The sequence below is a fragment of the Myiozetetes cayanensis genome, unplaced genomic scaffold, assembly GCF_022539395.1.
Source record: "Myiozetetes cayanensis isolate MyiCay16 unplaced genomic scaffold, myiCay2020 scf6-25, whole genome shotgun sequence".
NCBI classification, from domain to species: Eukaryota; Metazoa; Chordata; class Aves; order Passeriformes; family Tyrannidae; genus Myiozetetes; species Myiozetetes cayanensis.
The window spans coordinates 25,157,128-25,178,716 of NW_026087853.1; the positions used below are offsets into that span (position 1 = coordinate 25,157,128).

General features: G+C 36.7%; 1 protein-coding gene across 1 annotated transcript in view; it reads right to left on the reverse strand.

The window, feature by feature from the left end:
- AKAP6 (A-kinase anchoring protein 6) overlaps positions 1-21,589 on the reverse strand; it is a 272,508-nt gene that overhangs the window by 41,701 nt on the left and 209,218 nt on the right. Inside the window, 2 exon segments of the mRNA XM_050335742.1 lie at positions 6,172-6,396; positions 9,851-9,997. Of these exon segments, the coding sequence (XP_050191699.1) occupies positions 6,172-6,396; positions 9,851-9,997 (372 nt within the window).

The following is a 21,589-nucleotide window of genomic DNA, read 5'->3' on the forward strand; positions in this document are numbered from 1 at the left end:
TGGAACATTCATCTTGGTCTACCAGAAATAAGGGGACAGTACTTAAAACAGAGCAAGGAAGTAAGTAAGATATGAATTAGTGGCCTAAAAATAGCCACCAGCTTATTCCCTTCTCCACAAAAGCTTTCAGTGAATTGCTGTATCTGAACTCTGCTAAATTCAGTTCTTTCTGTTACTGTAGTAACTTCCATCCCATACCTCAATTTTAGTCCAGAGCTCTTCAGTGTTCCTTTATTTTCCCCAGCAAAGGGAGCAATTGTGGGACAAAATGGGTTTAGACAACCAGATAGTGTTTATGAATAATTCTGATGTTTTGATTAATCAAGAAGTAAGTAACAATGTAAAAAACTCAGAGAATACATGGTTCAGGATTCACACCCCAAATGGGATGATGGAATGAAAGCTCCTGTCTCAGATGGGATATTTAGTACTAAATGGGAACTGCAAGTCACATCAGTGTTGCCTTAAGTAGGGAGAGCTTATTGAAACACAAACTAAACATTTTTTCAGTAAGTAAGGAGTATATTAAATCAAAATTTGAGATACATTTGAGCATATAAAGCATTCAAGTAATCTGTGTGTATAAGTATGGGTATATGTATAGTATTGTGCATTGATATTTTGGTATATTTGAATCAAATTAGAGCTATAAAACCATGTATTGTATTAGAGCCAAAAAAAAAAATATATATGTAGAGCTGCTTAACTATAAAGGCATGGCTTCTCATTTCAGTGGTCCACAGAAGTGCTACTTTGGGCTGGTGGGTCATGAAAATTCAGTCTGAATTTGCTTCAAACCTTTGTAAGAGGCATCAGGCTACATTTGACTTTGGAATTTATATATAATTTATATAAATACCTGGTTTTGTAAGATTTAATACCGTATGCCTTTTTGTTTGCTAAAATTTAATCCAAACAAAATTTGGGAAACAATTCTTCATCTGTGAGAAGATTTAGTGCTCTGAAGTCACACACTTTTTCATAAATTTATTAAAACTATTGTAACTTTTTTTTTATCATCTGAGAGGTATAAAAAGGATTAAATCCAGCTTGACTTCTTTTGGACTTTCTATGGGAAACTGTTTTGCATACTTTTGTTACATGCATATTGAAATTCTGTAATTCTTTGATTGCTGCTCTGCCAGGAACATCATTCCAAAAACTGTTAAGTATCCAAAATGCAGTAGTGAAAGCAATTCCTGGCACCTATAGGAATAACCAGCACTTTTCCTCAATTTCTGAGTCTCCAAACTTTTACTCAACGTTTGTACTTTTAATTTCATTTTGGCCATAATCTTGCACGCTCCCAGACTCATTTGCATTTTATTTGATAGAAATTTGTTTAACTGAATTTTTTGCAAGACATACAGTGCTGACTCCTCTGCAAACTTTTGAGTTAAAATAAAAAGCACCATAAGATGTATTGATTAGTTCACTTGCCATTAATTACCAATGTAACCTATATTATTTAATCAGAAAGCTCAGTTGCTTTAGGCATTGGAGAAATAAGAGATGCTGCTGAGAAATATTTTTTTAAAAAAACAATACTTCATTATCTGGTTTGCTCAAGTCATAAATTTAGTGGAAGATGAAATCGCATACTTCCGAATGGGTCTAGTCATTAGAAATAGTTACAAGCATCAGATAATTTACACTGTTTACAAGGCAAGCAGAAATGTTTAAAAATACTACCACCTATGGAATTCAACAGACCATTGACTCTGTGAAATTTTAAATGAGAAAAAAATGTCAACTTTTTTGTATGAATAAGTAGTTTGATTTCTTTAATGAATACACTGACTAAAGTCAATGAAAACCACAGGTGTTCAGTACTGCTGAAAACCTCAAGTATTGAGTACTGCTGAAAACCAGGAATCTCTTTGTTAAAGATCCAAATAAAGATTTAGGAGAGACGTATAGCTATATACAGCGTGTTGCTTTATTGCTTCAAATAAAACCAGAAGAGAAAATGACATGAAATGCAACATTATTTTTGCCAAACATCATTTAGCAGAAAATCTCTGCTAAAATCCTGTTCTGAACAGGAAAATGCTGTTCCCCCTGCAAGTTTGGAGGGGAAAGAAAACAGGATCCTATATAAATCTTACTACTGAAAGCACTAGAGGCTTTCCCAGTTGTACATGATTGTACAGAAGGGAGTCTGAGATAGATACACAGATACTGGCAAGTCTAAGCTTGTTCTTGAGTAGTTGGTCTGTGAGCCAAAGCCATAACAACTTTTTGAGGCTGATGGGTCATTTCTCTACATAGAACACTTAAAGTCTTAAGTTTTATTACAAGTGACAGAAATATATGACTAATCATTTAGGCTCCCTTGCTGTCTTTTGGAGGGTAGTTTGCAGAGAAAAAAAGCATGCTTTTTCAAGTCCTGGACACATAAAAGCAAATGTGGCAGAACACTTCCACTGACAAGCCAACAGGCACACAAACTTCTGGCTAGACCTTTCTCAAATGAAATTTACTAAAACTTTTATGAAACAATGTAACTCTTTTTATCTTATTCTTTCCCGCTCCAAATCTCTCCTGGCCCACAAAATTGCCACACATTGTTATGTTAGGAAATCAGTTGTGCCAATTATTAGTTTCATGATATCCAGTATTTCAGCTGCTAGAACTATGTGTTTATCTGAGAATCTTGTATTTAATTTAAAAAGTGAGATTCTGGTTCTGGCCCTCATCCTTTTCTGTGAAAAGCTAGAAAACATGAACTTAAGAGACTCGAAAAACAGAAGAGAAATAAAAAACCATGAATAAATAAAATAAATGTATATTTGTAGCTATGAAGTTCCCATGAATTTGAAGTAAATTTCTTTATTTTCTTAGTCCACATTCAAGGGGGTTTTGTGTTCCAACAGGAGAAAAAACAGGAGTAAAATACCCAGGCCTCCCCCCTTACAGCCGAGCAAGCTGTGTTTGCTCTTTCCTCCTTCTACTATTGCTACACTTGGAAGTTTGGTGTGGAATGGTCAGAAGTGTAACTAAGGACTGCAGCAATGTTTATGCCTCTCCTTCATAACTAAATATGAGAATCTTTGAAGCCGCAAGGAGCACTGAAAGCTGGTGGAGTGAGTAACAAAACAGCTCTGTAGCCCTGTAGCCCTCTGTAGCATTTTATGTTGCACGGAGAACACTGGGCTGACCAAAGTGTATCCCATAGATGGCACAAAACTAAGAAATACCAGACCTTACATAAGCTGGGTAGTGACCTTAACTAATAATATTATAGTAATTCTAGTATCTAAATATATAATAATGATGGGAAAAAATTCAGCCATACGTACTCAGCAGGATTTAAACTTTTAATAAAAACAAGAAATAGTAAGGAGTCAGTCTTCTTTCATCACAGAAGAACATGGAATATATTGAGAAGTAACCTAGAGGAAGAAAGGAAGGGCTGCCCTATGGCTGGTTCCAAAGAGTAGGGTCACTGTAGCTGGGTTCTACCACTGACTTTCTATGAAAACCTGGAAAACTCATTAAATATCCATATATTTTATTTCCCTCATTTCTAAAAAGGTGATGATGATAATAACTACCTTAAAGTTTTAGTGGGGCTTAGTTCACTAATGTTTGTACAGCATGTACAGCTCTTGACTGGAGAGTACTATATTATTATATTTATACTAGATATATTATTATTATATAAGTATTATTACTACATGGGAGTATTAAAAAGAAAGTAAAGCAGTAGTAAATTCTTTAATAAAAACACCCAAATTAGTATGAGATGATTTTTTTACAAGAGAAAATCAAGAAGTAAAAATTATTTCCTCCTGATTTTAACAATCACTCCTCCCCAGACCTTGCTCTCGTCTTGGATCCCAACTGCTTGTGAACTACATATTCAATTCATCCTCCAATTGTAAAATGAAAGAAAAGCACCTAAAAAATGGAACAACTGTTTTTCCTAAGGCATAAGTGTAATATAAAGCATAACATTATGGAATGAAAATCAACAGCATTGTTGAGTTTATTTTATTAAAAATGTTTCTCTGTGTACAGTGCCTGTGTGTATAATTGGGATGGTGCAGCACAGTAAATTTCCATTAAGAAACAATGATTCACTTACTATGGGGAAGGCAGTAATGCGGTTAAACTCTTAAGTTAAGTGGAAAGTAAGTCAAACTAAACCCCAGCAGGTTTTCTGCTAGTGGCATAGATAATGTTTTTGAAAATGTTCTAAATTTTCTTTCTCAAATATATGTATTATACATTGCAATATTCTTAATTATATCCATTTTCTCCTTTATACACTTCCCCAGAGATCAGTGAAGAATGGAAAACTTACTTATAGTGAATTTCAGATTTAATGAGACAAAGATGGTTTAATATATATGACAAAGTGATGTGCTCTCACCATATTTGATACGTAATTATTTTTTATACTCTAATGGCTACCAGTTTGAAAATAATTAATCCATTATTTTTGTAATTAATAGATAAACAACTGAGTATTAAAACACTCTGGTTACATGGTGGTGGGTGGTACTACCCTGTTTAACATCTGGGCATGGTGGCATGACATCACATCATATCTGCATTAAAAGTTTTCCTTTGAGACACTTGTGCACATTCAAAATAAGAAACATTGGTATGATATTTCTGTATATATAAATATATGTATGTTTCTGTAGCATATATATATATAAGAATGTATATTTTAAAAAAAAACTTTTCCTGAAATTAGATTTTTAAATACATAGTTCTGCACTTATCTAATGCCATAACTTTTCACAGAAAAAGAAAAATCCAGCATTTCCTATGGAAAACGTGAATCTATTGCTGTGAAGTTCTGCAGGTCTATGAACAGTCCTTCATAACAACTACCTTTGAAGTTTGTTGTTAGATAAAACAGAATCATAATTTTTTTCCCATTAGCAGAAAACCGCAACTCATTTAAAAAATAGTATTGATATTATAAGAAAGTTTAAAATTACATTCAAATGGACAAGCTCAGGAACCTGAAAACCATCAGCTTCATCTCCATTGACACAACCTTCTCCCAAATCATTATGATTGGAAAATTAGGAGTGAAGGAATGACTAAATAAAGATAATAATTTTTCTCATCTTGTTTTCCTCAATGCTTGTACAAAAAAAAAGTATGTTTAGAAGTGTTGGCAACATGCTCTTTGAGCTGCTGATTTAAGAAACTTTATCACTTTAAGAGTTCTGTTGCCCTAGACACTCTGGTGTACTACTGGAAGAGAAAAAACTCTTTACTTCTAAAGCTCAACAATGACTTGCGATTTCTTTCTTATTCTCTGGTCAAAGATCACTTGCAGAGTAAAGTGACCCATAATGATGACTAAGGTGAGAGCTTATTTAGAAGCTATGAACAGAAGAAAACAATGTGGTTCTGCCAGATCTGTTCGCTAACTTAATAGCCCTCTTTCCTGAATGGTGCCACTACTTTTGGGAAACGGATCAAAATATGCAACCTCTACTAAGTCAGTTGCAAAGCTGAACACTGGCCTTCAGTTGAAAGAGCTTGTTCATCTGAATATAGTATTGCACATTCTTTTCCCTCCTTTCCATAATTCTTCAGACTTAGGTTTAAGAGGTGGCCTAGATTGATGCAAATCTCATAATCTATATGCTCTTTCCATATATCTATGACCTTGAATGTTTTCTCATATATGTTAAATGTATCTCTTTGTAATTGTTACCTCAGACACACTATTCTTGACTCATATATGCAAAGAAACTGATGATCACACAATCCCTTAATTAATTTTAAGGAGTGAAATTCAGAGTGAAGCTTTTTGTGACAAAACTCAGGGATTTTTTTTCCCCTCTCCATGTCAGAGGGGTTGGAACTAAATGATTTTAGGGTCTCTTCCAACCCAAACCATTCTATGATTCTATGATTCTATGATTTATAGTGAAGTAGAAGGAAAGAAAACTATTGCTTTTCCACTCATGATGTAATTAGTGCCCTCTAAAATTCTCTTTTGTAAAATGTTTAGGAAATAAATATTATTGCAAAGATTCAATAAAACAAACATGAATGAACACATAGTACATAAATGAAGGTGAAAATATATTATTAAATATGCACATGCATTGTAATATGTTATGTATAAGATAAATATTTTATCCTACCATAAAGAAGAGTTTCTCTACAAAAGGATGATCCTTTTTTTATTACCTTAAAATATTGCAGTTGTTTCTCAGCATTCATTGTTCCTTCATTTTCTTGTCTCAGACAGGAATTGAAGATGAAAAGCTCTGTATCTCTCAGCCACCCTTTCAGCTCTTTGATCCTGACCTCCAGCTGCCTTACCAGGCTGCCACTTTCAGGCGAGAGCAGGTCACGTGGACCTAACCCACTGTGCCCTACCATTGTGTCTTGGATCTTCTCTCCTAGGGTTTTCTAATGCATCAGATAAGGAAAACATAGATTAGTCATATGTACCAAAACATACACAGGTTAATGTACAACAAGAAGCATCTGTTACATGACCAGATATGTGTTTTTTTAATAATTATTACTAATATCAATCAATTTCATTTGTAGTTTCCTTGTTTCAATCAATTTCTTTTTTTTTTTTTTTTTTTTGTACCCTTGTTTCTCACTTATGCTGTTCTGTCTGGGTCACTGACTTTGCTAGAAGGATTATAAATCAATGTTTATTAAGAGCAATTAAGGACAGAGGAGACAAAATGCTACACAACTTTGCAAACTAGTTACTCTACAGAATTTGTCCGTGGCTTTAGATGATTATGACCGTGAGAGTTACCGGTTTCCAGGCAGCAACAGAAACATGACAAGCACTGAGTTCATCAGACTCCTATCCAAGGTACTGTCTACATTTTCAGAGAAACAATGAAATATTTTTTGAGATATGAACTGCCAGGTCATAATTTCCAAACACGTCACCTTGAGGCTGTATGGAGGAGCAGTTAGGTCACAAAATAGTTGGTTTGTTTTTAGAAGTGGGTGAACTCATTCAAATGTCAATTCAAGCTAGAAATCCTCACTGTTCCTGAACATCAGGCCACTTATTTAGGCCACCAAATTTGAATTTCAGTTCTCTGTGTTAAGCATCCACTTTAAAAATAATGGACCAGAATAAACATTCACCTCTGATTGCTAATGAAACTAATTTACTACATCTTTTCAAAGTAGTATTTCTAATAAAAGAACCACCGAATAACATTTTGATAGTGGACGCTGCGAGCATAATGAATATTCTGAAGAGGCCAGGGATAGAAAGTTACCTTCCTTTTCAGTATTTTGAAAGGCAATCCTTTAACATCACAAGGGAGATATGCTGTTGCCTGCTTCTTCTATGCCAAGACGTATTTTATCTGACCTATAAGAGGCTGTCAGGCAGACACTTATTATGAGCACTAGATCTATGTTACTGATTGTTGAATATTGAATATACACTGACACTCGTATCCAGTAACCTTTTAAACTGATAATTAGTGGTGGTTAATTGTTGTAACATGAAGATGCCATTTTAGGTGACCCAATATGGCTGTCTGTTGAAAATATATGCTTTAGAAAGTTAACAGAATATAATTTATAACAATGAAGTTAGCTTCCAAAAATAAGCTTTAAACCACAAATAAAATTAGAGCAACTGATACTAATCTACTATGTGGTATTCTGTAATGTGGTATTCTGTAGGAGATCATAACTGAAAAACATGCTTTCTTGGCAACACCCTTCTATTTTCATGGTGCAAATATTGATAATTTGAAGACTCTCAGTGGAATCCAGTGCTAGCTATTGTTTTTATGCTGTAACAAAAGTAGCAGCAGGAGGTGAAATCAATGCCCTTGGAGGGTAGGGTCACAAAAAAGAATTTATTGCCACTTTTTTGTTCTGGAACAGTTTGCAATCATAAATTCTTCATAAACAGAATACTTCAGAGAATGGTCCGTCTTCATAAATATACGACAGAGGACATCAATTTCATTTAATTCACAATTTGTGTCAGCACAGCAGATGCCAATGCCTGCCTTGATAGGGTTGTTTAATATGCAATTGAGACAGAGTAATATTCAGCACAGGGGACAAAATTTCACAGATTAAACTGTACGCACCACTGACATTTCATTCTAATGTATTTCCATTCCACAGTGTTCACCTTAGATGAAAGTAATATTAAAAACCATATCCCTCTATTTTGCCATTGTTAGAAGTTAAAATCCTTGTCTTTAATTTTTTTCATGCCAATTAAAATGTAATCATGCCAATTAAAACAGTATGTCTAGTGCTGTTAGTTTCTGCAAAGGATTTTATTAAATTAAACAAAACTCTATCAAACTCTGTTTATTATTCATGAAACTCCATTTAACAGGAAAACTGGAATAGTTATATTTTATTTTTCTGTAAATGCTGAAATTAATGGCAAAAGTTAATCTGGAGGTATATCCTGAGAAGCAAAGGGCTCCAAATTAGGCTTTCAATTTTATTTTTAAGACAGAGTTTTTCTAGTTTTTTAGAATTCTCATCAGTTACTTATAGTTTTATATCCTACCAGATCTAATCAGTGGCACTGAATTAAACTGATTAAATACATTGAAATTCATAAATGTAAGGCTTACATCTGAAATTATTATATAAATACAAGTTGTCATGATCAGATGTAAAAGATTAGGTTAGTAAGTCCTATTTTTATCAATAAATTTATTAAAGATCAAATAGATTCAAAATGCTTATGGTGATGCTGCAGATGAAAAGTAATAAGCTCCCTGATCATAAGGCAACTTTTAACATTTTCTGACAATTTGCACAATTAGAGAATCAAGCAATTAGAAGCAACTGTACTGAACTAAAAAAGCCCCACCCTCTGAAATGACTAGTGCATTGCTACATAAACTGAAGAGACACAAGTCAGTACTTAAAATGCTGTTGGCAGGTTGCATGTATAGTTTACTCTTAATATATTAGAAATATTTTTTAAACTAGGATAATAGCATGCAAAATTATGCAATGTAACTGTATTGCTAATATCATACATCTATAATTAATCATTTAAAGTAATTTATAAATTTATCTTACCCTTGATTTGAAGTGAAGGTAATTAAGGAGAGAAGTGGACGGAAAAATATATAGTTTGACCTCTCCCTCTCTCTCTCTCTCTCAGCTGTTTTACAACAATAGGACAATAGTGTCTCCTGCACACTGTCATCATCGGTCTCTGGGTAACAGAATCCCTATATTGCTTTTTTTGCCAGATTCTTGTATCTCACTCTTTGGCTGAGACCCAGCCCATCATAGCGTGAAATGAATTACATGAAACTTTTTTGGCTTTTGTCAAAAGTGAGCTGAATACAGCAACATGAAACATATCCTGGCTGTATTCTCAGTTTCAGGTATGCAGATTTGTACTGAATCTGTATATTTGTTTTTGAGCCTTCAGTGTGACCTGAAGTATGCAGTGACAACCCCACTTTTCATCTTAAAGGTATAGTAAATAGTTAAACAGTAGATGTCTCTAACATGTACCTTCAGAATAAATTCTATTAACATTCACTCAAGCATGACAGTCAGTGTATATCAGATATACTGCATTATAGTTGACTTGGTGCATACCCGTAATACATGGCATATTTTACTTACATTTTTTATGTATTAAAGAACTAAAATTATTAAAGTCAGACAGGAGACAAGCATGGAATAAAAAAAAAAATCAACAGAAGAGGAAAATACTATGGAGTTTTTATAATAGAATGAGTAGTTTCTTTGAAATGTTCATGGTGGATTGAAAGAGAGAGATATTTGTGCTTCAAATTAGAAATCAGACAGACAGTGTACTTCAACACACAAAAATGTACACATAACCCACAAACAGTAATAAAAATGCAAATACCCCAAGCAGTTCCCATTTTTCATTAATTGAATCCACTTTTTCAAGGAGATCATTTGGTAGTAAAACACCACTTTTCTTCAAAGCTTCAACCTTACTAAGCAGTTCCATTTTTTTCGGGTGCCTGATTGACATTTCTACATTGTATCTCTAAAATGAAAAGAAATATATAGTATTAGCTGCTGCAAAGAGTTTTCATTATTAAAAAAATAAATTTCCATTGTATGTGCCCACTTATGATCATGCTTACCCTGATATTTTTTAATTTTTTTTTTTTCATGTACACAACCTTCTCATGACATATCATAAGAGATTTAGGTACCAAGCACATAGACTTCTGCGTGTCGTATCTAGGCAGGCAGTTAGCAATTGATTACATATAGTAATATTCAGTCTCTCACAATATTCACTTGTACGATAATATTCACTAACACTCTCCCAACTGAATCTTGATCTACCTTTCATTCAGGTTAGTGGGATCTTATTTTCCAAATATGCTGCTTCAAGAAGTGACAGTGAGGCTCTCCATTCAAAACAAAACATAACAAAACAAAAAAACCCCAAGGAAATAATTTCATAATTATATTTCCTCTGCAGCTTATTTCTTCTCTCCTTCATTGTGGATTCTGTCTCATAGATGGGCCTGAAATGTCAATACATATGAAAATGTGAGAGTTTCACCTTAGAAAAACAATTAGACATAGCTCCCTTAAAATACAATAACAGTAATTTGATTTTTATAGCATCAAACAACAGGAGCACTGAAATGGCCCACAAACGAGAACAGCCACAATGTTAAAACAGTCCAATAGTTTCTTTAAGCTGAAACTACCTTTTATGTCCTGCACTGCTATTTATTGATTAAAAAAAAAAAAAAAAAGACAGAGAAAACAGGTAGAAGAGAAAGAAGAAAAATGAAAACTTTTAGCTGTATATTACTTATATAGTGAATACAAATGTATTCTAACCTACAGACACATTGGCAAATAAATGTTTTTAAAAACTCTATTCCCTGGAATCCTGAATTAACTATTAAACATAATATTTACTATAGTGGTTATGTATGTTTTCATAGTTGGTAAAGTAAAAAAAAAAAAACCAGAACATTAACACACAGGCCTCCACTCATATACACACCCTCCATATAGTTAAGCTAATTAAGTATAAAAACATTGATTGAAATAGAACTTCTGATATGGCCAAAAATATGCCTCTTACCGAGAGAGAAAAGTTCAGCACATATTCTTACAAAGGTGTTTACAAGACATACATAAATTATGCATAGCTATTAGCAAATTGCTTCCTAAACATTGAGCTGTCTTTGCTTTAAATTCAGCCAAGAAAACTGCTATGGTAGCTCATACTGAAAATGTTAATAACTGGGCTAAGTATAAAAAAATTAAACAAGAATAAGGAATGTTTAAAACATGGATGCCTTTGATAGATCCAAGAACATGCTCTGCAGGAAAACAAAGCCAAAAGACAATTGGAGACAGCCTAAAGAAAATAATAAAGGTGTGAAATCACTGTTTCAGCTAACAGGTTCTCAGCATTTCCATGCATATGTTTGCATATTGTTAGTTTCATATTTTAATCTCTCATTTACACAACACATGCACATCATTTGTATTATGTAAACTTCAGCAAATATTAGTCATTTGTGGATCATAGAGCAAATGTTTTAAATGAGGTGATTTAAACCATTTCTCATTATTAATGAACACTGATCAGGTGTCTGTGTATCCAAAATTGCATGAATATGCATGGTAAAAAGCAAGGAATTGTTTATAAAGAGCTTGCCTTTTGACACTTGGTGTACTGCAGCTCAGGTTTGAGACATGTACAACAGTAGGCAATACCCACCAGGATGGGTGTCAGGGGTCTGGACCCACCAAGAGGCACCACCATTTTATTTGACTAATATGTTCAACAACCATGCTTCTTGGTCCTGTCTTATTGCCTTTTCGGCTTGAATGGTTACTGGAGGAGATTACAATCTTCTTTATGTAATCTGATTTCTATTTAAAGATGATATAGCTGAAAAGGATTTGCATAATTATTTCCATAAGTACATGTAATATCAAGGGGAATCCAGAGTCCGATTTGCTAGGCACTGAAATCCAGTTCATGTGACTCCCTTTCTTTTGTCAAGTGAATTAATAGACTGAGGGAGTCCTCTAGCTGTGTGTCACTGGTGCAGGCACAGCTAGTTACTGCTCTAGGCTGGCACTTGTCTGGGCTGGGGCTGGGGATGTTCCTGAGCATTTCAGGACTGATGAAGAAATAAAATACATTGCATGTTTCATAACTACAATGCTCTTGTTAACATAGAAACAGAAGACATTTCATTTAATTTTGGACTAGATAAAATAATTCAGTGCTGCATAATCCAAATACTGTGACAGATGTTATAAAAGTTTATTACATTAAAAACTAAATAAGCTAGATTTTATGTATGTGCTATTTTTGTCACCATGTAACCTACTGTATAAACCAGCATGATTGATAGAAAATGCATTATACAGTAACAGTAAAAGATGAAAGAATTCAGTTGATTATCAGATGTATTGGTATGTGACTGAGAGTCAGTATTGTTTCACTCATGGATATTTAACATGCAGTGTGTATTTTAAGGGAAGAGTTTAATGTACAGGAGGTACAGTTTGAGAATTGATAACATGAGACCTTATTGCTAATGCTATTTTTTAATCCATTAAACACCTAGACTCTGAGTAGTTGCATAGAAAAATTAGCCACCAGCTCTATCAGTGCTGCACAACCCTAGTCTGGTAGGACTACTTAATCCTGTGGTGAGAAGATAATATAATCTTCAGATTAATTTTTTCCTCAGCTTTAAGTGAAAAGAGGCTGTTCCACTGTGACATTCTGTAGATGTTACGATACAGAAAACTGTTTAATAGCCAAAAATGAGATTAAGGAAGTTAAGGTTGCAGGCTTCTTGCAATAGCCAAAATAATAAATAAATGAGTAACACTTAATTTCCCAAAATACCTGTGATATCACAAAACTGGGAAAAAATGCAAACAACAACATACTGGAAAAACTGCAAAATATTTACAGCATGATAGGCTGTGTGCATGCATGGCTGGTTTTGTGTTTCTGAAGCCACTCAAAAGAAATCCAAAACACTACTACGTAAGTTTAAGAATTTGGCTTTTTGTTCCTTCTCACTCAATACAACAAATATTTCTCAAAGGACAAATAGCGGCATTTAAAAAACGGCAGTAGCGTTTATCCGAGAAAAAGTTTGGCAAAAATATTTAAGCCACAAGAAGTTGAATTCCAAAACAAAGCTAGTTAAAACCTTACTTCCCTGATAAAAGCATTCCAAGAAATAATTCAGGCAGGCTTGATTGAGGCACATTTTTTGACACTTTATCCTAAACTGGGCCTTTTTAAAATTTTTTCTTTAAAAAATTATCTAAAACATTTTTTTGTGTGTGAAAAATCACACCCGAAAATTCTGCCCAAATGCAGACTGGAACAATGCCTTGTAACAGTGTTAATTGTCACCATGGAAACCAGAAGAATAAGCCATTTTGAAACTGGTATAGAAGGCACACATTGAGCAACTCAAGCATTTTTCAGCCTCCCTCAGTGTTAAGGAACAAGATGCCTAGTCACTGAGAGGTCAGAGAAAGAAATCATCATGAAAGGTTCGTAGATGTGCACTGTCTGGTAAACAATAAAAAAATCTGTACACAGTTAACAACTCTATAAGACTGCGCACTGCATCTTTCAGAAAGAGAAACACCACAAAAAGGTGATCAGGACTGGGGTGCAGATTCCACCCCTCAAGCAAAACTTTAGGGCAATAATATGCGAACCTTGCCCCTAAAGCTCCCTGGGAATTCTGTTGTTGTAATAAAACTTCAGAAGAGGAAAGAGAAAAAAAAGCCTGCATGATGGAATTCAAAATAATGCTCTAAAAGCACACAGAGAGATTAAGACATCCATTGTAAGACTTTTGTATGGTGCTTCTGTTGGTTATAGTGAAAAGAGACCAGACATACTGAACACACAGCGGAGCTATGGCTACGAAGTACAGAAGAATTAAGCCAGTGAACTTTCTCCATTATTGAAATAAGGATGTGCTATTTGTAGATGTTCTGCATTCCATCATTCACTACTAACAAAGTATCTTCAGTCAAATGGCACTATAGGATATACAACTGAGATCAGGACTGAGTGACCTGCAGTTTTAGTTTTACCTGTACTCAATCTTTAAACTTTAAAAATTTGCCTTTTGGGATGTTTTGACTGCTGCAGACACCGATAAATACAGATACATACCCTCAGTGTCTGCATGTGCATGCATAGTCAGCATTGGTACACATTTGCAAAATATACTGCATGCATAAAATTCAATAAAGAATACTCTGCAACAAATTCACCAAATATGTAATAAAAATATATACAAGCATATACATATACATATGCACACATATAGCAATATATGTCCATCATCTCTTTGCACACATTCTCTTTGCTTTCTGGATAATGTTTGCACTCTTCATGCTAGGCTTCATGGTGGCCCCTTAGGAAGCCCATGCCTAATGCCATTCAGTGATGAACAAAGAGTCTTTTTATTCCAAAGTCCAGGGTCCAAAGCTCAGCTGTATACAAGCAAAGTGAAGGAATCTGCTAGAGGCCAGCCTACCCTTCACAATAGCCCTTAATGCTTCTACCTTTTTGGTACTGTCAATGTGAAACATTTTAGAAACTGTCCAGAATCTTGGTTATATTTCTTATGCCATCAATAGCACTAGAACCTCTGGACAACATTCAAGATCTGGGCTGAGCTATCTGTCTAGATGAATAGCAGTTGCTGTTTCTTGCAAACTTCATGTATTTCACTATTAGCAATTTATGGCAAATAATTGCACAGAGAAATTATAAGGACTCCTACAATTGTCCTTGTAAATTAATAATAGGCTTTCTTGATTGGGATAAATTTGCTGCTGAGCCTTTGGAAAAATTAAAAAGTGCAATGTCATTTAAAATTGCCAGAACTCACAGAGCAAATTACATCTGAGGTTAAGAATCAGTTTTTCCTCTTCTAGTTTATTCCATTTGCATGATCTGGAAATCATATTACATTGGCTATGTATTGTTAATTGGACATAGATTGCATTATCTTTGATATAAATCAAACTACAAATATTAAAATGAATTGCAAATTCTGTAATAGAAGATCATAAAACAATCTTTTTTAAGTATCTCCCATTAATAATTTAATTCCAATTATATCACTTGGAAAACTCAGAAAGGAGAGTGCTAACTTATTTCCATTTGCCTTTTTCCCCTACAAATAAGCACAATAGCACAAGATGCATTTGTGTGAGAGTGTATGTGCATATGGGTGCATGCCTGTAAAACAAAACAAATCTTTACACTTTTGTCTTAAACCTCTACAGACACCTTGCTTTTTTTTTTTCTGTTTTAGAAAGTATGCAGATTACACTTCTGCTATGCACTCCCTTCTGTAGCAGGTAGAGAAATAAACATATTGAAAGAAATATTAGGCAACTTCATGAACTAAATTTTGCCTACATTAAAATTTATGCAGTTGGTATCCATTGTTCTTCATTTTTTTAAAGAAAGGTAATCCCAACCCTTTAAATTTTACTATAAATGTAGTATCTTTTTGAAGACTTAGTGTGCTCTTTAATGAATTTATATTAAATATTTAATACTGTTTAGGGCATATCCACTACTACCAAAAACAGTTATATTCCCAGCAGTCCCACTGTTTCAGGCAGAGGGCTTGATTGATCCTCCTAGCCTGAATTGAGTAGAATGAAAAGAAGCAGTTGGAAAATAGCTGCAATCATTTAATGCAGATGACCTCTGACAGGCTCACAGCTCTTCTATCTGAACAGAAATTTGCATGGGGTCTCTGTGCAGAGGAACAATGTAACCTAAATGGTAGACAATCTTTATTCTAATGAAGTGGGTGTCAAGGTCAATGTAAAACTGCAATGATAAATGGTGCACCACTAGGCAAGAGAAGTTGCATAGGCATTGTAGTGCTTTCACATTAATTGAAGGCTGAAATGCACTGAGTGAAAGCACAAGACTCTCTTTTCACCATAATGTGTTAATGCACAAATGTTTAAATGTTTTATTCAAGCCCCTAGCCTGTTGGCACAAATCTTATTGCAAACAAAAATACAATAGTTGGCCAATAACCAGAAAAATAGAACTTTTTATTAGCTTGCCTTATTTCTTGAATCCCTAACAACTTCCACTATCTACTCAGAGTACCAAAAGAATAACAAGTCTCCAGACACCTAATGTAATTCCCATGATCCTTTTTCTATTTAGGATATCTGTCTTTAATTAGTTCCAAACAAGCTAGCCTTTAGAAAACTCTTCATTAGATACCATTCCCAATGAACTAACTACAAGAAGAAAAGTCATGCTTCAATATTATTATTTTCTAGATTCCAAGTTTTCTTTTAGTATATAGTTAACATCTCCAGGTGCCTTTTGTTCTCAGAAAGAATTAGACCAGTAAAACTGGGTTTTGTAATGCAAAGAGTTGTGTGCCTAGAGTGGGGACTAAACTACAATCTATTATTGTGGCTTTGTCAAAACTGCAATACAACTATAATTATAGTACTTCATCAGTCGATCAAGCAATTTGTGGAAGGCAGTACATTTTGTCTTATAAAAATGAGGAGGACAGTAAGCTGCTTTTTAAAATCCTGAGCTGCTTAAGCTTGTTAAGGGTATATTGTTTGCTAATACACTCATTAGCAGCCAAGCATTTTAACTTCATCAATTAAACAGGAAATGGTGTAGCACCATTAGTTTCACAAAATGCTAAAAAACAGATAGGAGTCTACAGCTAAGAATTTTAGAAAATGTATTTTCACCTGTGAGCTGCATTATACACTTCGGGTTTTATGCAGCTACATATACTGGGTGGACAGAGAGTGTGTCTGTCTGTGCATGAATGTAGGTGGTGAAAGCCCTGCAGATACTTGTGAAGCTAATTATAAACACACACACACACACACACACACATATACACCCACTTAAAATTTTGCAAGTCCCCGAAAGATTGCTGCTAGAGCACAATGTCATTCCTTGACACCAACGAACATTTATTCATCTGAGTAATCCCAAGGATGGCAGAAGTTTATTCCTGTGAACAACTAACAGCTTTCCCGGATAACTAACAGGTTTGCAATATGGATGATAAATTTTGAGTATTTATCAGCCTTTATAGTTTTAAGCTCTTCAGTGCAAATAGGTACTAACAATACAATTAGAGTTATTAGACAAGGAGATATAGCTTGTTATTAGTCAAGAGGATCTGCAGCGCTTTCAGTTTCTGGGGGTCTGTGAGTGGCACATACTATACAACTTGCCTAAGCAAGGGAATTTTCCATACGGAAATCAGTCTTCATGATATTGCAATTCAGAGAATAAACTCCAGTGGGGAGGGTCAGGGGGAGGGTGTGGGGAAGTGTAGTGTAAAGGAAAAAACCCACCAAACCCCAAAAAAACCCATGTTAGTGATGAAACTGTTTAAAAAACTGTACAGCTTCATCTGTGTGTGATTTGTCAGGTCTGAAGCTTTGACGTGCCCAAGGGGCAGACCCCAGCGGGGCGCAGGCTGCAGAGCTAAATAGCTGTGAAAGAAGTCTTAATGTAGGATGGAATTCAAACTAACCTTGACATGACCTCGGGAAAAATATGCAAAAAGTAAAATGAATGCACTCTGCAAGATACATCCTAATTTTGTGGTCGAGCTAGTTAGTTTCACAAACATAACTGGGACTTTAAAAGCAAAATAAAACGTGAGGGAAAAGGGGAAACTTCGGAATTCAGAGTAAAAACTCAAGCAGGCATGGGGTATTGCTGTGGATGCATATGAATCATTTGGAAACAATCCAAATAAAAACCAACACTGAACAATATTGTTGTCAGCCTGTCTATTCAGGAAAATTGTTTTTTTAGGTTGAATATAAATGACACAAAGCCAAGATTACATCACTGCATTACAAAGTCTGTTGTGGCTTTTAGCCGAACAAGCCCCATGGTTCTTACTGGTTGATGGCAGTAATTCAGTAAAAAGTTTTAAAGGCTTTTTTTTTTTTTTTTTTTTTACTTTGTTACTATAAATATAGTGAAATTTTGTTAAAATATTGATTATTTTAAAAAATTAAATCCACATACCATAGTTTGTTTGGCAAGTTTATGACTTCATACAAACAATAAAAATTTGAGTATGTATATTGAGCCTTGATTTGGTTTTATAATACATTTTACCTGTCTTGCTCAGTGTTCAGTTAAGCAGGAAGACATCCACCTTAATATAGCAGCCAAGAACTGGCTAATTCAGTAGATATATGGAAATTGTAATTGAGTGTCAACTAGCATTGAAACTCAATCCCATTACCTTCAGAATGCAATTTTGTAGCAATACCAGTTATTTACTATACTATTAACCAGATTTTAAATATAATTAAATTACGGAGAACGCATAGCCAAAATACAGCTATTAGAATTCATATGTCAAGGGTAATCCCGTATTAGGTGCACGGGAGCCCACTAGATCCCAAATGGCCACCCATGGTGCAACAGAACAGGTCACAGCATAGTTCAGGTGAGGTCACAGGATTGGTACAATTCATGATTAACAATATAAGCACATAAGCTTATCACAGAATCATAGAATCATAGAATAGATTGGGTTGGAAAAGACCTCCAAGATCATCAGAGTCCAACCCCTGATCCAACTCCAATTACTATATCATGGCACTAAGGGCCATGTCCAATCTCTGTTTAAAAATCTTCAGGAATGGTGAATCCACCACCTCTCTGGGCAGGCCGTTCCAATGCCTGATCACCCTCTCTGTAAAGAATTTCTTCCTAACATCTAACCTAAACTTCCCCTGGCAGAGCTTGAGCCCATGTCCCCTTGTCCTGTTGCTGGTTGCCTGGGAGAAGAGACCAACCCCCACCTGGCTACAACCTCCTCTCAGGTAGTTGAAGAGAGTGATGAGGTCACCTCTAAGCCTTCTCTTCTCCAGACTAAACAACCCCAGCTCCCTCAGCCTCTCCTCATAGGACTTGTGCTCAGGTCCCTTCACCAGCCTGGTTGCTCTTCTCTGGACCCGCTCCAGCACCTCAATATCCTTCCTGAACTGAGGGTCCCAGAACTGAACACAATACTCAAGGTGCGACCTCACCAACGCAGAGTACAGGGGAAGGATCACTTCCCTGCTCCTGCTGGCCACACTGTTCCTGATCCAGGCCAGGATGCCATTGGCCTTCTTGGCCACCTGGGCACACTGCTGGCTCATGTTCAGCTTCCTGTCGATCCAAACTCCCAGGTCCCTTTCCACCTGGCTGCTCTCCAGCCACTCTGTGCCCAGCCTGCAGTGCTGCAGGGGGTTGTTGTGGCCAAAGTGCAGGACCCGGCACTTGGCCTTGTTGAACTTCATCCCATTGGAGTCAGCCCAACTCTCCAGTCTATCCAGGTCCCTCTGCAGAGCCCTCCTGCCTTCCAACAGGTCGACACTCTCTCCCAACTTGGTGTCATGAGCAAATTTGCTGATGATGGTCTCAATCCCCTCATCAAGATCATTGATAAAGATGTTAAACGGGACTGGGCCCAGCACTGATCCCTGGGGGACACCACTGGTGACCGGCCGCCAGCTGGATGCAGCCCCGTTCACCAGCACTCTCTGGGCCCGGCCCTCCAGCCAGTTCCTAACCCAGCACAGAGTGCCCCTGTCCAAGCCATGGGCTGCCAGCTTTTCCAGGAGTATATTATGGGAGACACTGTCAAAGGCTTTGCTGAAGTCCAGATAGACACATTCATAGCCTTCCCCTCATCCACCAGGTGGGTCACCTGATCGTAAAAGGAGATCAGGTTGGTCAAACAGGATCTGCCCCTCCTAAACCGATGTTGGCTGGGTCTGATCCCTTGTCCATCCTGTAGCTGCTGTGTGATTGCACACAGGATGATCTGCTCCATAACTCTGCCAGGCACCGAGGTCAGGCTGACAGGCCTGTAGTTACCAGGGTCAGCCTTGCAGCCTTTTTTATGGATTGGGGTGGTATTTGCCAACTTCCAATCATATGGGACCTCCCCAGTGAGCCAGGACTGTTGGAAGATGATGGAGAGCGGCTTGGCAAGCTCTTCTGCCAGCTCCCTCATTACCCTAGGATGGATCCCATCTGGTCCCATAGACTTGTGAGGATCCAGATGACTCAGTAAGTCACTAACTATTTCCTCCTGGAATACAAGGGGGCTATTTGGCTTCCTATCTCTGTCTACCAGCTCCAGAGGCCAGTTGCCTTGAGGGCCACCTGTCTTACTGGTAAAAACTGAGGCAAAGTAGGTGTTAAGTACATCAGCCTTCTCTTCATCTCTATTAACTATGTGTCCCTCCAAGTCCATCAAAGAATGGAGGTTTTCTTTGCCCCTCCTTTTGTTATTAATGTATTTATAGAAGGACTTTTTGTTATCCCTAACAGAAGTGGCCAAATTAATTTCAAATTGCACTTTTGTATCCCTGATTTTCCTTCTGCATGATCTAGCTGTCTTCCTAAATTCTTCATAAGAAGCCAGCCCTTTCTTCCATAGTCGGTAAACTCTCTTTTTATCCCTGATTTCCTTCAGAATCTCCCTGTTTAACCAGGCTGGTTGTCTTCCCCGCCGCCTTGCCTTTCGGCACACCGGTATGGCCTGTTCCTGTGCACTCAAAACTTCCTGTTTGAAGCACATCCATCCCTCCTGGACTACCTTGTTTTCAAGGGTTGTTTCCCAGGGTATGCTCTGGACTAGACTTCTCAATAGGTCAAAATCTGCCCTCTGGAAGTCCAGCGTAGAGGTTTTATTGTTGGCTCTCCTTGAATCTCTGAGTATTGAAAATTCTATTATTTCATGGTCACTATTTCCCAGGCGGCCTTCAACCACTACATCTCCCACCAGCCCCTCTCTGTAAACAGCAGGTCTAGCAGGGCCTTACCCCTGGTAGGTTCATTTACCAGTTGATGAAGGAAATTGTCCTCTATACACTCCAGGAAATTCCTAGACTGCCTCTTCTCTGCAGTATTGAGCTCTCAGCAGATATCCAGCAGATTAAAGTCACCCACAAGGACAAGGGCTGACAATTTCGAGATATCCACCAGCTGCTTGTAGAATAATTCATCCTCTTTGTCATCCTGGTAGGGCGGTCTGTAACAGACACCTATGATGATGTTGGCCTTGTTGGTCTTCCCCCTGATTCTGGTCCACAGGCACTCAACCTTATCGTTGCTGACCTCAAGTTCTACAGAGTCAAGAGACTCTCTAACATATAAAGCCACCCCTCCACCTCTCCTACCCTGCTTGTTCTTTCTGAAGAGCTTGTAGCCTTCCATAGCAGCACTCCAGACATGCGAGTCATCCCACTACGTTTCTGTGATGGCGACTACATCATAGCCTTCCTGCTGCACGATGGCTTCCAGCTCCTCTTGTTTGTTGCCCATACTGCCTGCATTAGTGTACATGCATTTCAGGTGGGCTGCTGATTTCATTCTTAACTCAGGCTTTCCATCCTTAGGCTGATCACTGGAGAGCCTGGTTTCAACCCCTTCCCCCTTCAAACCTAGTTTAAAGCCCTCCTGATCAGCCTCGCTAACTTATGGGCTACAGTCCTCTTCTTCTTCCTAGAAAGATGAATCCCATCTGATTTTAAGAGACTAGGTACCATG